Source organism: Pagrus pagrus, assembly GCF_965226575.1.
Source record: "Pagrus pagrus genome assembly, chromosome: 1".
NCBI classification, from domain to species: domain Eukaryota; kingdom Metazoa; phylum Chordata; class Actinopteri; order Spariformes; family Sparidae; genus Pagrus; species Pagrus pagrus.
In genome coordinates, this window is record NC_140185.1 from 20490391 (window position 1) to 20508666 (window position 18276).

Consider the following 18276-nt stretch of genomic DNA (forward strand, 5'->3'; position numbering starts at 1 on the left):
ACGAGCACGTCTGCAGAAAGTCCCGTCTTAGACATTCTGTGCTTTTATTTAATCAACAATGACCTATTTATTTATTGTTTTCATCTATTGATACTGTACGCATGTGTAAGCTTGAATAAATTGATGTCTATTCAAATCTGGTCATGTATTTAATCTTTTGGTGAATTTTAATCTTTTTAATTTCAAAGAGCTGCAGACATACAGTACAGTAGCTGATAAGTCTGATAAGTTTCTGCTACTTTATACTTCCACTCCACTACATTTTGGAGGCAAATGTTGTACTTTTTACTCCACTACAATCTGACAACCCTGGTTACTACTGTAGATACTTTGCGGATCACATGCTGAATCAGAGCCAAAGTAGCACACCTTTAAATTAATTTATCTTATCTGATTCATTTACTGCCAGAAAATGTCTTTTGACACTGAAGTACATTTATTATCAGATACTTTAAGACATTTATTCAAATGTTATTCTTTAGGTGACTTTCACTTAAGTGATATCTTAACATGATATCTTCACTTTTGAAGTGGGATACTCTCTCACTTTTACTACACTGCTTAGTACCTTTTGAGTGCCAAATTGACGTGTTCGTGCTTATATTTCTGGTATAATTTAAAAGGGTTTTTTGTTATCGTTTGGTATTTAATCCCATCCAGTCACTGTCAAGTTTGTCTTTGTAAATTACTATACAATGGCAAAGAATTACAATCACTACTGAAAAGGTAGTACTTGACCTACTTAACACACTGTCAGGCCAGTCTAAGCGAGGCTTACATCACCTTCACTAAACAGTCTGTCACTGACCTCACAAACAACCCTGAAGACCACAACAAAGCATGTGATTATGTCTTTTGCAGAATGTGTCCTTTCAGTGGAATAACTTGTGAAAGTGCATGAAAGAAAAAACAGCTATCAGAAGCAATTATAATCTTTACAGCACTTTCGCAAAACAGCTTGACCCACATTCACGCCACAATAATTGGACGATTTGCTCCTTCAGTATGTAAAAGGGCGGAGTGATGTTGTCAATACCGCTGTGTATTGTGAGCTAATAATGATCTACTTGTGAGGTTGAGTTAGCTGTGTGATATCTACTGTATAGAAGGCCTGGAGAAAACATATAACATGGCCTTGAAACATGCTCGTCATGAGAATCATTGTGATGTAACGCAGGCTTAATCTATTGTTAAAAGGCAACCTGAATACTTTATACCCAACATCTTTGATAACACAGTGTTAGGGTTAGCAGCTCTAGTTCTTGCATTCAACCTACTGTATGTAGGTTGAATGCACTTTTTGTAACCCACTTTGAACAAAAGTGGCTGTCAAATGCATATCATGTCAACAAACATTATTTGTTTATTCAACAAAGGTTTGAGGAATGGTGGACTTTTATAGCTTACAACGTCCTGCTCAGTCACACAGAAAGCACACTCTTCAGCAAATATGAGACTTGAGTTAGACAAACTTCTAGGGTGGATTATATGCACAAGGGCTTTTAACATCTCACTCTTCAGCTTGATACGCCGATGGACATCTAAAGATTCTCATTTTTGAACGCCTAGTCTGCCACATTTTGCATTACGCAACAAGCTCATCTTTCTATCTCACAGTTTGAGTAATTTTTGATTGTCTCTTAAAAGTCATGCAAGTCAATGGCCTGAATACAAACCGTTGCCGTTCTTCAACATCTTCGAACTCTAAATGTTTCAAGATGAATTCAGAAGGGTCAAGTCTGAATTCATCTTGAAACATTTAGAGCATAAAAAATGTTTCTCAATATGGGGCAGGGTTGTCAAAACATAAATGTTAGGATTCATAAAGAAGGGTATAGAGGACTGAAGTTGTCAAAATTTAAATGAAAAAAGTAAACTCTTTTTTTTTTAATTTTCAATTTTTTAATTTATTAAATGTGACAAATTGATACTTGTTTCAATAAACTTCCTTATTTTGGCTATGAATCTTTGTTTTGTTTACCATATTTTATTTACTTTGATTTATTAATTAATTTAAGAATTTATTCATGTTATTTTTCCTTTTCTTGTTTTATTTCTTTATGCATTTCTGCTTCATTATGCACGTAACAGAGCTGTCATCGAAAATGTGTCGTAGGATTTATATTCGATTTTGGCCGTTTTAGACTTCCACAGAAGGTGAACAGATCACTCAGATCTGAAATAAGTGAAATTAAACCTCAGTGATATATATACTATACTATAAATATACTTTATCTGTGAATATAGGTTTGTTTTAAGCCATTGCGTCGAGAACAGTTCTTTACTTTTACACCGAGGACCCCTGCTGTGTACCATTTGACATTACATCACCGTGTTGCAAACAAATGCAAATAGTGTAAACAATACCAGTTTCCAGTTCCAAATAATCTTTTATTAAACTGTTATTGTAGTATACAGTGAAAAAAACCTTCTTTTTGCAACAAGACACAGTTATGTGTCTCAAGGTTTAGCATGAAAGAACAGTCCAACATAGAAAAGACAGTGAGCAGATCACAGTTCTGTAGTGTTAATCTTTCTCTCTCTCTACTTTCTCAAACACATGTAAAACTAGCTCCGCTAACTGTGTCTACCACCCAGCTGTTAAGCTTTTCAATGTGCCTTCCAGAAATCAGTCAATCGACATTTTATTCAAGGCCACCATCCATTTGCCATGCAAGCAGAGCTGGGTGCGGTTAGGTTGCAGCAACGTGTCACGTCTGAACAACAACAGAAACCCTCCGACTCTTTCTCCACAGGAAATAAAAACATCTACCTCTATTGTCAATACAGACTGTTTTTCACCCAATCAGCCAATTTCAACGCAAACGTTTTTAAAGAATTGTTTATGGGTAAAACAAATAAAGCAAAGTGTAATCTAGTCAACTGAGACTCAATGCAGGTAGCATGTACCCAGTCTAAGTGGATAACGAATGGGTAAGACTGGCAAGGCCTCTGATGAGAGATGGTAACTAAGGCAAATGCAGTGGTGCACACACAATATAAGACACATGCACACACGATCACAGAGGACAAACACAAACCTTTTACCTCTGGGGTCAGTATTTACATCAAATCAGAAACAATTAGCTTGTTGTACGACTTCTTTTGTCGGCACACATTTTGCTTGTAAATTAAGTACTTCATTGATGAGAAAGTGCAGCTATTTGGTAAAACTGACATTCAAAAGGGCAGAAAAAAAACTTTATTTGGAGATACTGTATATAAAACAGATTTGTCAAATATTGAACAACTCCCTACTACTGAACGTTATTTGCTGTACAGTTCAATCATTCATGTAAATAGGTCTATGTATACGATTGTAAATGTATTATATTACAGATTTCCATACAGTGTTTTATCGCTTTACGTCACATACATCTGTGCCACACGACCCCTGTTAAATGTGTCACCATGAGCTTTTCCTGGAGGGCTCTTTCACCCTTAATTATGGTATAAATACATTTTGAAGGAGTGTTTTCAACAGTGACATAACTGCATGGCTGCCCAAGACACTGAAAATATGGCTTCAATCTGTTCTGATAACTTCATGGAAAAAGTTAATGGGAGCCTCGTCTCTGAAACAATCTGGAGTCTTTGTTTGTTTGGATGCCAGGTATTGAACTCCGGCAGCCAGTTGGACTCGTTTGACTGGTCTGCCACAAAACTGAGTGACACAGTGGCAAAGATTACAGTGACACAGCATGTAGGAAGTAGAATCAAGGCATGTACTGTAAATATTGTCCGACCCAAAACCCCCAGAAAAGGAACAGTTAAAAACTATGTTTGATTATAAAGCAAAACACTCAGACAAATGGGAAAAGTTAAAAGTCGACGCCATAAATGAGGAGTGAACACGGGTCAACACTCGTATGATTTATGTGTGGATATATATAATGTTCTGTATAGAAAGAAATTAAAACATGAGGTACTCACTAGTCCTGCAAACAGAATTTAGAGGTCAAGTGAGCAACCACACCCTCAGTAAGCTGGTCATATTTATATGAATGAGGTAAGATACAAGTATGTCTAATATCAATGTAAGATTACTTTATCGCTGAAGGAAGAGGAGAACTATCCAAATCTGATTGAGAGCCTCGAAAATTTTCCATTTCCTGTTCTGAGCTGCGTAGGTGACGACACAGGCCTGTGTGTGTATGTATGTGTGCATGTGTAGACCGGGGGTATAGCGTTTAGGTCTTCTTCTTCAGCTCCTCAAACCGCCGCGTCAAATCGTCAAAGTCGATGTCATCCGAGGTGGTGGTGTTTCCGCCAAAGGAGGATGTGGGGAGTGTGTCGGGAACAGAGGGGAGTTCTGGAAGAGCGTTGTTGTCATATATCTTAGACGGGCCCGGACCTGGAGAGTAATATATGGCATTAATCTTAATTTAAGTCACAGTGTATCTATACAACAGCTCAAAAACAGTGGTTAGTTTTCAATGGGCAGGAGGAAATAAAGGCTACAAAATTTAAAAGGGCCTATAATGGGAAGTCAGAAAGCAGGAAAACTCAAAAAGAAAATGTAATTAAAAGGCATGAACACAAATTTTGGTAACATTTGCCAAATACTACAGTGCCCAGCTGGTCTAGGAAATTATTTAGCTTATAAAAATAAAACTATATGTCTCTGACTGTTTTTCAAGACATACATCTTCAGTAGGAAATAACTGGCACGGGCTTGGGTGCCACAGAGAGGGTAGGGAATTCAGAAAGCGTTCAGAGAGAGACTAATGCACTGTTTTTGACAATAGCAAATACATAGATTAGCAGACTTATTATGCATGTATTGTGGACTGGCATCCTTCCATTGCCTGTGTGGATGTCTAATGCTCTCTCATGGGTATTTTGCTATTGTTTCCTGTTTTGCATTACTGTACTCCCTGATTGGTGTAATAATAGCTTTGAGATCTCTGTATAATATCTTCCCTGGTAATGTTTTTTCCATACATCTTTTAGGGTCCGTGACTTTCTCATATCTATCTCTGCTGTCATGTGTATTATATATACATGTATTGTAGTCGGTTCTTACAAAATTAATAAAATATTATAATAAGAACAATACAGAATAACTTCAGCTGGTGGTTGTTGGTAGAACTCACCTGTTGCCTGCGAAGGAACAGACGGTTTGTCAGTTAGGTCATCAATCTGAAACCCAGAGGAAATGTGTAAGGGATCATGTCATCTTCATATTGAAATAAATTATATTTTTATATGTGTTAGTATTGAGAAAGAATTAATAAGTGCATTCAATGATGCGGTAGTAAAAAAAAAAAAAAAGTAAGAAAACTGCAGGGGACTAAGAAACCATCACCTTTACTGTTACACAAAACCAGACTTTAGGACTTAGCTGGCCGAAGCTGTGTCAAGTACACTCGACGCTCTCATGGGTTCATCTCAATCCCACTCAGAGCAACCAACGCTGAAAGTTAGTTGTCAAAGTTAGTAACTCCAGTGTTAGTACTTGCCGCTACCTATATCCATGTGGACAAAGCAGAATTTGGGCCTACTCTGATAAATAATGTAAAAAAAAAAAAGTAGAGGAGAGGCAAAACTGTAAGCAAGCTAAATGAACTGCTCTTCCCTGAGAGGTGCCCTGCCCTGCCCTGCCCTGTCCGTCTGTCCATCTGTGGGAACAGGAAGGGGGCATGGATGGGAGGGGTGCGGTCACTTACAGACTCATATGTGGGGGGAGAAGTGGGCAGCTGAGGGGGCTGCCCTCCTCCCATGGGGTGCTGGAAGTTGTTGTAGGTTCCAACGGGAACATTAAACTGCTCCTGGAAGAAAACAACAGTCAGGTACAAGTCTGTAAGTCTGTACATTTTCTATTCTCATCATTTAAAAATCATCCAAAGTAAGAACATTAAATCGTAGGAGATAGTCCACAGAACTCTCTGCAGGCAGCGTTGGATGGGAACAGTTTCAGAAAAAAATACCAAGAACTGAACCCAGTGATGTCTGTTCACTACTTTAAGGACTAAGTTTATAAAAAACACATGTTGAGTTGTTGAAAGTTAATTTTCGGACGATTTGAGCACCAAAAACACTGTGAATAAAGATTTAATCCATGTCACTCACGCCTATTGCAGTCTAAAGTTTCCATTCATCAAATCCGAAACGCACAACAAAACCATAAAGAATGGGGTCTTTAAAAAGGAATCTCTTACAGCTCCGTTTGGAGGTGGATAGTTGAAAGCTGTTGGCATAGGCATGGGCATGGGCATAGGCATGGCCATAGGCATAACAGGAGCGGTGAAACCTCCGCCACCACCACCACCTCCTCCTCCAGGCTTCTTGTCAATGTCCACATCAATCAGGTCTGCCTCCTCTCCAGGACTGACCTCGGGCTGTCGAGAGACAAAGAGGTATGAATAAATAAACACATCACAGATTTCAGAATATGTTTACTCTCGACTACGCATGCCGTCATCTTTCATTGTGAATGATAATCACTGATTCTTTAACTCTCACCCGGACCATGGCGTCAGGTTCATACGGCACATTGTAGTTCTTGGCGATCTCTATCAGGTAGCGTTCCACCAAGATCTTGGGAGGAGCCTCCACACTCAGTTTGTGCATCAGCTATGAACATAACAGATGTATGATTAGTTGTTGCTAAAAAGATACGAGACAAAAGGTTCATGCATTCTTGAACAGACTCATGAGCAGTCAATGGAAAAAATAGCCTACCCTATCGTTGACTGTGCCGATCTGGTTTGTCCTGCACAGCTTGCCATACTCCTTACTATATTTTGCACATAGCTGGTCTGATACCTGAAAGAAGAATTTAGAGATAAGACTCTCCTAACAGCAATAAATGGACAAAGCTTGTTTAATATTGTTAGCACTTCTGCCAGCACTTACAATTTTTAGTTCAGACACCTCTGACTGGAGACGAGGCGCTGCCCAGATGAGGGTGGACACTGCCTCCTGCAGGCCTGGGTCCAGCTCCCTAATTGGAGAAACACCAAAGGGTTTAACAAGAAAGACTACAAGTGACAACCAGAGAGCAAGTTTATGAAGTGAAACCCCCACATTCCCCTGATCATCCAAAGTGGTCTTGGTGCACCTAGATGGCCAAGTTACTTACTTCATGGACTGAATGAGGCCAAAGCGAGCCAGCAGCAGGTCACAGTAAAGCTCTAGGATCTCCATTGCTTCCACCAGGTAGTCTTCTCTGATGATGTGCTCCACACGGATCCGTGCGCGCTCATCTTTTCCCGATGATAGGTAATCTGCGATTTCCTTCCTTGCCTTTTGAGCCAGCTCAGCTTCATTTTAAATTGATAAACAGGAGCGGGGAAAAATGTTAATACTGAGTGAAACAAGAAGCCACTGAATCCACATGAATGACAGGAGAGTAGGGCCAGTATCTTATTATTTCCTAGGACTTACTTTTCTTTTTCTCAAGGAGTTTGAGTCGATTGATGACCAGCCGGAGGTTGACTCTTAGCCTCTCTGCTTTGAAACCTCCTCCCAGCATGATGATGGACTATCTGTGAACAGGAGAGCATGAGAAGAGCAGAATCCACACGGAAGCATAACATACAACCGAAACCAACCTACAGTGTCCACCTAACCTCGCCCCCACCTCTGACCCAGTGACTCACTGAATCATGTGAGCATGACCTAACCATGACAGCAGAATGACTCCGCAGATTGACTCCAAACAAATACAACACACGTGTAAACATTAGGTGAGCTTGCTGACCCAAACTACGTCACGATAAGCGTTTAACAGCTCAAAACAGTTGACGTTAGCTTTAGCCTGACGCGACGGACAGCTAATGCGGCTACCGGTATGCTACTTTAAACGTTGCCATCTTGTCTCTAGCTAGCTTATATTATAATAACTTAACCATACCATTAAATACAGGTTGAGAAACCCAAACATTTGTACGTGCTGCCAAACCTGGCTATTACCAAGCCTTTGCTTTGTTAGCCGTCTTCTGTTCTGTCATCGTTTGCGCTAACAGTTAGCTAACTTCCCTAGCTCTCGCTAAACGCTATCAAAATCAAAACCAACTAATCAAACCCACTTAGGTAGTTTGGAAAACGGGATAATTTTCAATTGATTAACAGTCGATGAAGCTACAGCAACTTACCTGTCAGTTGTAGTCAAGCGAACACCCCAACTTATTTGAGTTTCTGTCTGTTGTGTTTCGTCGCCTGGTTCACTTCCGTAATGCTCTTTAGTGACGTCATGGGAATTTTACCTCGGGGGGCGGGGTCTGCATACTTTCTGTCAAACAGGACTCAAGCACAGGTGTGACCCTGCTCATACACTGTCACACCATTATGACTGATTGTATTCAAATGTTTTACCTTTTCAGCTTTATGTTTCAAAGAGACATATGGCACTTCCTGACGTACAAAGCAATTTCTTTACCTCCATGTACTGGTTAGACCACATGCAAAACATTGCACAAGCTAATGAAATTAAATTCATTTTAGAGTTTGATTGGCTAGAAACATTTAAATTAGTGAGCGGGGATAGAAAGTAACTTTCACTCACTGGAGTAGTGTACCTCACTGTATTCAAGAGGAAAATATTCCCTTCTCAGACAGCCACAGTTTCAGATGAAAACACATCAGCCTCAAAGATGTTATGGATTAAAAGGGCTCTATGTAGTGTTTGGAGAAGAAATTCAAACTCAGAATTTAAAAATTTACAATATTAATGAGGTAATATTACAAACACAGAAATATTTATTTTTCCATAACTGAATAAACAAGTTGTTCTTAGAGGAAAATAAGGTCCCCAGAAAACTGTTTGAAGCTAGAAAGGTGGCAGTGTCCACCAAATATAAACAAAGTTAAACAGTATGATGATTTTCCTCAGTTTATTCAGTCATTAAAATGAAGAGGGTTTGCTTAGGCATAAAGAAATCAGTCAATGAATCTCTTCTGATTAAAATTTCTTCCCCAAAACTACATACTGCACCTTTAAACTACCAAACACAAGATTAGCTTCACCTCCTCCAGCTACAACATTAAAGGCTGCTTACATGTTAATTCATCTGTAATAATAATCCAATATTATAAGCAATATACCAATACATATTTACTTATACTTGAGTATTTTTTGAATGTATGACATGTAGTGGATTTTTATAAACGGTGGTATAACAAAAACATTAATAACAATGTTAGTTCTTTACAATGTGTGCTTTTCATTTTCACATTTAGTATATTTTACTGCACCTTATACTTCATAAATGTTTAAATGTTGCTGGAGTATTATTGCATTGTGTTGGTTTCATACCTTTACTATTTGGGATGTGGCAAATGATTTAATCTCTGAGGGTGTGAAATCACGACTTCACCAGATTAAGGTGTCTCTTAGTCTCTTAGCTTAAATTTAGAGCCACTTAAAAGGGCTTTTCTTGAGCAGCCTAGTACACACCAATCTAGCCCATTAGCGGAGGTATTTTCTTCATGATTTACTTATGGGAAAAAAAAAGATGTCACCTGGGTTTTGAACTTTGGGGTCTTCTGACAGGCACGATGCGTTCCATCTTTACACACAAAAAAGTGCTCTGATATTTTCATGTGAATGAACATTTATTATAAAGTTGAAAACACAAACGCATCTCGGCACTTGATTTTTATTTTAACGAAAATGGAAACATTTAACAAGGACTTTCAGATTTTCATATATTGGAGCTTTCTCATAAAAAAAATCTGTACAATAAAAAGTTGATCTTCCACAAAAAACCATCACAGTTATTATAACTTGAGTTTGCCGACAGAAACCTCTTTGTGTTTCTTCTTTGAAGACTGATCCTTTGCACCTTTGATCTGGCTTTTGACCTGGTCCTGCAGCTGAGAGAAGAAGGCTTGAGAGGACTTCAGAGCCTTGTCTTTTCCTTCGTCCTGAAAAAGAGGAACGCCATGTTAGTCGAGTCTCCTCAGGAACATACACAATATTATCTAAGAATTAATGTTAAGTCTGTGTTGGCATTAAAAAGGTAGATTATAGACTGAGCATCAGTTCGACAACAGTTTGTGATTGCAATATCTACCTAACACATGAGCTGATACTGGACACAATACTGGTTCAATTGACTGCTCCAACTATTCATCTAACCATTTTGTTGATTCAGTCAGGGGATGAAGAAGGACTCTAATCCTTTACTTTAAAAGTACCAATAATACATCAATGCAAAAGTACTAGTCCTGTATTCAAAAGTTAAAGTATTTATTATTCAGAATGGCTCGTCAGTGTTATACAGTATTACGACATTTAATACGATTTGATTACTATTACTGGTGCATGAACATGTAAACAACATTTTACTGTTGCGGCTGGTTGAAAGGCTGCTAATGTGAACCATTTTAGATAAATGTTGGTAGTTTCATCTGTAACAATGTATCTTATTTTAAAGTCCTCAGAAGTTGTGTGTGTGAAAACTTAACAGTAAGTGTAATTAATGCAACAGAGTATAAGGTACAATATTTCCTCTGAAATTTAAGAAGTAGAAACATTAAGTGGCATGACTTACTCCAAATCTTTTGACAGACTAATACAGATTTCCTACTCTATGACAAATACAGGCACTGAATGGCATACTGATCTGTGCAATGTAAGAAAGAACATGACAGAAACCACTCACCTTGAGCATCGTGGCTTTGCCTCCTTTTGTGAGTTTCTTTAGGTTTTCAGTGACTTCAGCCTTTGATAGTTTCTTGTTCTCCCCAGTTGAACTGGCCTCTTTAAGTTTCTGTCTCTTTTCTTTCTCCTTGATCTTCAGACGCTTCACCGTCTTCTTGTGACGTCTGTCACGCTTCTTGTCTGTTGATGTCTTCTCAGTATCACCCAGAATATCTCCTGCTTTGTTCTTTTCCTTTTGTTAGAGGAGAGTATTATTAGACACACTTTGGTACTAAATATAACAAGATCTAAATGAATGTTTAAAAAATGGATTGACAACAAACCTTGACTTCTTCTGGTGCGAGCAGCGTAGCATCACTAACGCTGACTGGAGCTACTTCCTCCATGGCAATAGATGGCAGGTTAGAAACCACTTTGACCTCAGGAACAGGCTGTGGACAAAAGGCAACATCAACACAATGGCCTACTACCCCCTAGCAGTACATCATTTTATCAGGCTTTGTTCAAATTATCACTTTAAATCTACAACTTTTTTAAAACTTCCATTTTTATGCAATTGCCCTTTTAAAGATGACATGTTTTATATTTATTTATTTATTTATTTATTTATTATGCCTAAAAACCTTTAAATGCATAAGAAATGCAGACGAAAATATGTTTTTGCCAAATAAGCCAGTGATTTCTGACACACACACTTCTACATCTTTCAGAGTCTTGCAAAACGATTAAATCTGAATATTTTTTGCATATTTGGTCAAGTAAAGTCAGTGATCGCAGGCAAAACTTACGGGTTTAGGTGTGAAGTGGAAGTTGGAGAGAGCATCCAGCTTCAGGAAGAGTGTGTCCATAAGTTTTTGAATCTCTACATGGGATGGGTTCTCCTTCTCCTCTGTCTTTGTCTGAAATAAGAAAAATACAATAATCGGATGCAGCACAGGTTTATGTGTGACAGAGTAGCGATGAGAACAAAAAATAAGTCTAACCTGATTTTGTTTGAGGTATTCTTGCTCATAGATTTCTGCAAGACTCTGTTTACTCTTCTCATGGTCCAACGTTAGCCTCTTCTTATACTCAAACACCTCCTCTTTGGGTTTCTCCTTGCGGACCACATCATCAAACGCCTTACAGCAACACAAGTCAAAGACACTGGGTTATAATCAGGAAACACAAAAGCAACAACTTATTTCTTCAGATACCATAAAACAAGCTATTGTGACATACCTGGTCTTTGATTCTCTGTTTTATAATGTCTTCAAGCTGTAGTGTGGTTTCCTCGGTGACAACAGGGGCTAAAAGAGCAAAGATAATGTCTTTGAAACAGCACACAGAAAGAAATTCTTGCCATTATAATCATCAAACAACATAAACACAACACCAGAGTCACTCACCCATCCTAGATGTCTGTTCAAACTCCACATCTTCCTCCAGCATGCTGTTCTCAGGACGAGTCTGTGCAGTCACCTCTCCGGCCAACTGCCAGGGCTTCTCTCCCAGAGCTGTTTTCTCCAGCTCCTCAATCTTCTGTGACATCTGCAGGTTAGAACGACCATAATCACCATTAGCGGGCAGAAATCAGCATTGCACTAAAACAACACAAGGGGAGGTGTCGGTGTGTTGCTTCAGGTACTAGTGAGAAATATAACACAATTTCAGGCATGCCCCTAATTATTTCAATCTGATGGCAACATTATCTAATATGTCGGTCTCCCATCTGAATAAGCTCTTTGGTCCCTTTTAGAATAAAGTAATGACAGCAATCTTACTAGTTCAGATCTAGTAAAATTTTCACACGCTACAAGTCTGGATTAAATGCCATCACGTAAAGGCTGCACGAGCAAGAGGTTTAAACACGTAGGAAGAGAGAGTGAAATGTGTGTGACACACACTAATTATGACTGCTGCACGACATTTAGGCCACACAGACTGACAGATCAAACTACATTTTAAACCTGGTTACCTTTTCTTGCCGTTTCTCAAATGATGACTTTGCCTCAGACTTCGCTGTGCTCATACTTTTCCCTCCAAAAATGTCCGCCATGTCCTCTCCCTCGCTGTCCTCGTCCCCAGAGAGGTTAAAGGTGACTTTCTTATGTGATGATTTGGACTGACTTCCATCTTCATCCCTGGCAAAAGGTAGACAAAAACATGCTGGAATGGATTCATACTCAACCAAATGTGCTTCTCCCACACATAATTATACACACACGTAATTTTAATCACACTTACTCATCATCACCCTCCTCTTCACCATCATAATCATCTTCCTCGTCATCAAATTCTTCTTCACCTTCACCCTGGCTTTCATCCTCGCCATCTGACTCGTCATCTGCTTTAGCAGGTTTACCATCCACAGCATCAAAGAAGTCCTTGTACTTGAGATTCCTTGAGCTCTTTGCCTGTAAATATAAACAATAATTCATGTATTTCCTGTATTCTGAACCATCAGCACACATTAAGAGTGAGAATAAGTGATAAAATACATACCGTGTTTTTCTTTTGCTTTTTGGAAGAAAGTATTTCCTCTAGGTCGAGATCGTCATCATCATCAGAGGGCAGGTCCTGGAAATAGTCTAAGTCATTTTCATCCCCATCCTCTTTTCCCTCTCGTTTGTCCATATCATCAAGAAATGACTCCATCTCTGACAGTTTGAAGAACTTATCGTCAACCTCAGAGGGGACCACTTTTGTTTTGGAGCCTTTTCTTCCAATGTGCTTCTTCTCTTTCTCTCGCTTCTCCAGAGCATCCACGTCAAAATCTAAATCAGAGTCCTCATCTGTGAAATCATCAGCCTCAGCAGCCATTTTCCTGGACTGTCTGGGTGTTTCCTCCTCCTCCTCCTCTTCTTCATCATCATCAATATTTTCATCATCCTCATCACTGTTCTCTTCCTCCTGCTCTGCCAGCAACGTTAATGTCCCATCTGACAAAGCCTCGTCAGTGGCATTTTCAAAGTGTTTCAGTAGAGAATTGTTCTGCAGCTCCAGTTCCTGCCAGATCTGCTCTTCATCAAAGTTTTCCACCACCAGCAAAGCCAACGGGCTGCCTTTATAATCTGCAGGCTCCTGAGCTTTTTGGAGGTCATACAGGGTCTTTGTGAGGGAAGTGAAGTCTGCTGCCACTCCATCCTGAAGGCTGAAAAGGGGGAAACACACAATTAGCATGGCAACTGTGGTGCATTACAAAAAAGAATTATTTGTATTTGTACAAAAGACATGTATGAAATTGGGTCTTCAATGCAAGGGTTGGTACAGTTATTCAATCATTTACGTATGAGGACATGTTAGATATTGGCATGGCAAATTGGCTGTGATTTGGTCATTTAATCAATAGCATACTCTCAGGTTAAACATAATATTGTCTCAACACAACAACATAATGTAATGCATTCATCTGTGATAGAACTACTATTACACTGAATTACTGCAACCATTTGGCATTGGAATTATGGAGTTAGTTATTACGGTGTATGGTGTCAAAAACTATTCAGTTTCCTGACAGTTCTGTGTTTTGTCAGGTGTATTAAACAGCCTTGTCCAACATTACACCCTTAAATCTGTGTTATATAAATGGTTTGTAGTGAATGAATGAATAAATAAAGAATATGACTTAGGTGCTGCATCTTATTTGCAATTTGCCATTTAAGTTAGTTCCTCTTTAGATACTGTAATATTTGAATGCACCACAGCTGGCTTCCTGCAATACATTATGTATCACAGTCACATCATGGAAACACTCTATAATAACAATCATTAATAAATGGTGAATATATAGTTGATTAAACTTTAGTTAATAGTTATTTCACTGTTAAAAACATTAAATGCTTGATAAACCATTTTAAAACCGATGGTAGTTTATTGTCAAATTGCTACTGATGTTTCTAATATTTTGTAAATGTTAATAAATGCTGTGTACTTCACCTATAAACATGATTTGAACGTTGCAACTGATGTTTATAAACATTCCCAATTCCTTGAAAAGTTTATAAAGCATTTAACTATTTTTTAACAGTGAAATAAATATTAATTTAAGATTATTAACTATACATTTTAGCTATTAGCCACATCATCCTTATCACGTGCAGCATGGTACTGTACTGATTACTTAGTTTCTTCCACTAATCAATAAACAACTTTATTAATACAGTATGGTAAACTAACAGAAAGCCAACGTGTAGATGCTAGTTCAGTTTTCTATGGTTGTTTGATGACTGGGACGACTGTCATTACTTCACAAGTCATCCGATTAAGGACATGTAGCTAGCCTCGTTAGCATAACATTAAATGGCTAAAATAACAGAGCGACTCCACAAATAGCTAACAAATACTGCCAAACCCTTATTAAGTTTTTACGAGGTTGACTGTGACAGCTAGCCAACAGTTAACGGTGCTAACGCTAGAAGTTCATGCAATTAGCTTTAGCTAGCGGTTAGCTAGCGGAGCCACTTCTCTTCAAACATGCGTCCACGACGACGTTTAACAGCTTCTTCACAACAAAAGCTTACAAACAGACAGCAAACACTTGCCTCAGATAGTTTTCTGGCTGTGCTGTGTTGGCATTTATTTTCTTTACACACTCCTCCAGCACGCTCAACACATCGCCGCTTGCCATCGTTCCCCCCACATGTGTGACCGTGTGTGTTGCAGGTAAACAGGCTCTCCGAGAAACTCTTCCGCTGCTGTTATTTAGTTCCGAGATACAAACATGGCGTCCGCCGTGCTGAAGGTTGCAGGTTGGTTTGTGTCAATAATTATCAAACTACCAGACACATGCTTTTCTCTGCTGTCTTCTGCATTAGCAAATATCAGGATGTTCGACCTCTGCTTTACCGTCGAACAAGCTTCGTTACACTAAGTTACTGTCGAAGTTAAACCCATGTTAACGTTACAAAACCGGTTTGTGTACTTGCAGCGGGTACATGCTACTTCGCATGCTACCAATCCATTCTTATATTTACCAATGAGCAGATGTTTTCTTCTCACAGACCGTAAAACAGAAATGTTGAAGACATTTGTGACTTGTATCAGTGTTTTAACACACTGTATGTGTATCAGCGATGAAACTCATGCTGTGCTGCCAAACGTGGTTCAAACTCACAGACCTTTATTTTGAAATCTAGTGGTAGTTTCAAAGGTACCAATCGTTGGGCTGACTATGGGGCAATGTGTGTAAAATAATGCACAACACATCTAGAATGTTGCCATTTAATGAACATGGCTTCATTTCACTGTGTAAACATCATAAAGCTGAAGTGTTATATACCACATGTGATGTCAGACAGTGAGGAACAAGATGATTTTTCCAACCTTGAAGGTTCTGGAAGGAAAAAGAGCAGAAAATTGCATGTAAAAACTACAGTTTACGCTCCAACTGTGTTTAAATCTTATTATCCAGTGGCAGGTCTTTCCAGATGTTCCCGTCTCACACTCATGAGAGCACATTCAACCACAGCACCCCTCCACCAGGGCGTCCCTGGATCGGTGTGGAAGCTGGGGAGGCTGAACCACATTGCCATTGCCGTCCCTGACATGGAGAAGGCCACGGCTCTGTATCGGGACGTGCTGGGGGCCACGGTGAGCGACAAGGTGCCCCTGCCCGAGCACGGCGTCTACACTGTGTTTGTGGAGCTCGGCAACACCAAGCTGGAGCTGCTCCATCCTCTGGGCGAGAAAAGCCCGATCTCTGGCTTCTTACAGAAGAACAAGTCTGGAGGGATGCACCACATTTGTATTGAGGTGAGACAGTGATTTCATGCACATGCAGACAGTATATATCTACTTCAACTCTCAGATATGAATAAAACTTTAACACTGCAAAGATTGTTATATCTAATAACAGAATAAGCACAGGTGTGACTAATAACAATGTAGGCTGTGTCCCCTGAATGTGGGCAGTTCCATATAAAGCATGCACGACAGGCTTTTTCTCATTTGCTTGGAAAAGCACAGGTGTTACATTATTGATGGCTCTGTCCAGTGAGCTGTGACAGTGACACTAGAACCCTGAAACCGAAATATCTAAATAAAATCAGCCATGATTAATTTTATTACATAAACCTGTGCTTTTCCTACTGAGACAGATCTGTGTGAACTTTGTCTGATGATGGTCTGAGGTTAATAAAGTGAGTTCAAGTGATGGTTCGGCATCTTTTCAAGTTTTTGAACACAAAGCACTTGTCACTACGGTGTGTGTAAGGTGTTTTTTTTTAAAATTACCATATGACAAAAAGTCTCCTGTAAATGAGGCCAACACTGAAGCCCTGATGGCACCGACACACCTCAGTGTAACGATTTCATTATTCATTCATTAGTTACACCTGTGTTTGATGAGTCAAACAATTTCCGCCGTAAGAATGGTCCTATTTTACAGTTACACAAAAATAAATAAAAAAAAATAAATAATAAATAAATTGTTTTAGTTTTGGGTCTGGAGTCTGGAGACCAGCATTTACCTTTTTAGTAGAAGATTCAAAGATTTCTTCTGCTTCTGCTATTTGAGAATGTCCTTGACTTTGTTATTGAAAGTCACAGCTCAGTGTGACGTGTGTTGACATTCAAAGTCTGTTCCTTGACTGAGCATTGAAAGGTTATCAGGATGATAGAGCGTTTATCAGATTAATGATTAACAGTTTTCTTCTTGGTTGCAGGTGGACGACATTAACGCTGCAATAGTTGACCTGAAAGCGAAGAACATCAGAACTCTGTCAGCAGAGCCCCGAATAGGTGCTCATGGGAAACCGGTGATGTTTCTCCATCCTAAAGACTGTGACGGTGTGCTGGTGGAGCTGGAGGAAGCATGAACGTCTCAGTCTGACTAACATGGATTGTGGGAGCCGTTAATTCACATCTATGGAGTATATCCCACCTTCAGTTTGGCAAATCTCTATAACATTTTGTACCGTGGGTTTTTTTTTGCACTTAGGTTTTGATCTTCTCATTTCAGTGAGGTGCCTCAAAGTTTGGTTTCAGTGCTGTTTTTGACTTCACTGTTTTGTTGGGAGAAATTAAAAAGTGGTGTGTGCTTTGACTTAACATGTAATGATCAATGAATCTCCATCTGCATGAGTCCACAGTTCACTTCACTTTCCTGTAGTAGGATGACTGCATGCAGGATCCAGTACAAGCTGCACAGAGGAACTGATTTAAGCTTTTTTTTAAAAACATTTTGAGCGTTCAGAATGCAATTCAAGCTGATGAGTTCATGTCATATATAAAATGGTACTATTGTGTTGGATGTCATTTTATTATAGAATTTGTATTTTGGGGATTTTTTTTTTAACCATAATATAACTGATAAATTGAACTTTTACATGATCGAAAACTGCAGTTTTAATTTCACTCTGCTGACGACGATTCTAAAATTAAAAGGTATGAATTGAAATTTAAATCTACGTTTTCAATAATGAATTTTTAACATAAAGGTCATGTTTCAATACAGGATGTCACGCTTTTGGACTCAAAGTGCAGATATGAAATATTAATCACTTCAATGTTTTTATGCAAAATCCAAACAAGAAATATTCTTTAGTTTTACTTGGCTAGAAATCAAAATCATTCACAGATGACATTCATTTAATGTTGAGACACATTTCTTTGGCATGCACTGCACACTGTACAAATAAAAACTTTTCCTTTATTGAAGTTGATAATTATGTATTCGATCATTTAAA

At 38.9% G+C, this 18276-nt stretch overlaps 3 protein-coding genes across 3 annotated transcripts; 1 reads left to right on the top strand and 2 right to left on the bottom strand.

Annotated features, from left to right (window-relative positions):
- Window positions 1-2370: 2370 nt before the first annotated feature.
- ist1 (IST1 factor associated with ESCRT-III) lies at window positions 2371-8210 on the bottom strand. Its single transcript, XM_084361432.1, has 10 exons — window positions 8100-8210; window positions 7390-7490; window positions 7085-7265; window positions 6859-6946; window positions 6685-6768; window positions 6466-6576; window positions 6162-6341; window positions 5670-5771; window positions 5097-5142; window positions 2371-4354 (listed from the first exon to the last, which is right to left on the bottom strand). Exons 2-10 carry the CDS (start codon window positions 7475-7477, stop codon window positions 4191-4193), a joined length of 1044 nt encoding a protein of 347 aa, XP_084217558.1. The 5' UTR covers window positions 7478-7490; window positions 8100-8210; the 3' UTR covers window positions 2371-4190.
- A 1378-nt stretch (window positions 8211-9588) lies between these two features.
- Window positions 9589-15264, bottom strand: mphosph10 (M-phase phosphoprotein 10 (U3 small nucleolar ribonucleoprotein)). The gene is made up of 11 exons (XM_084362593.1): window positions 15133-15264; window positions 13094-13742; window positions 12836-13005; window positions 12567-12732; window positions 11998-12139; window positions 11831-11898; window positions 11593-11730; window positions 11398-11508; window positions 10933-11040; window positions 10611-10841; window positions 9589-9870 (listed from the first exon to the last, which is right to left on the bottom strand). Exons 1-11 carry the CDS (start codon window positions 15216-15218, stop codon window positions 9724-9726), a joined length of 2016 nt encoding a protein of 671 aa, XP_084218719.1. The 5' UTR covers window positions 15219-15264; the 3' UTR covers window positions 9589-9723.
- mcee (methylmalonyl CoA epimerase) lies at window positions 15253-17633 on the top strand. The gene is made up of 3 exons (XM_084362838.1): window positions 15253-15339; window positions 16002-16342; window positions 17254-17633. Exons 1-3 carry the CDS (start codon window positions 15312-15314, stop codon window positions 17404-17406), a joined length of 522 nt encoding a protein of 173 aa, XP_084218964.1. The 5' UTR covers window positions 15253-15311; the 3' UTR covers window positions 17407-17633.
- Window positions 17634-18276: the final 643 nt, after the last annotated feature.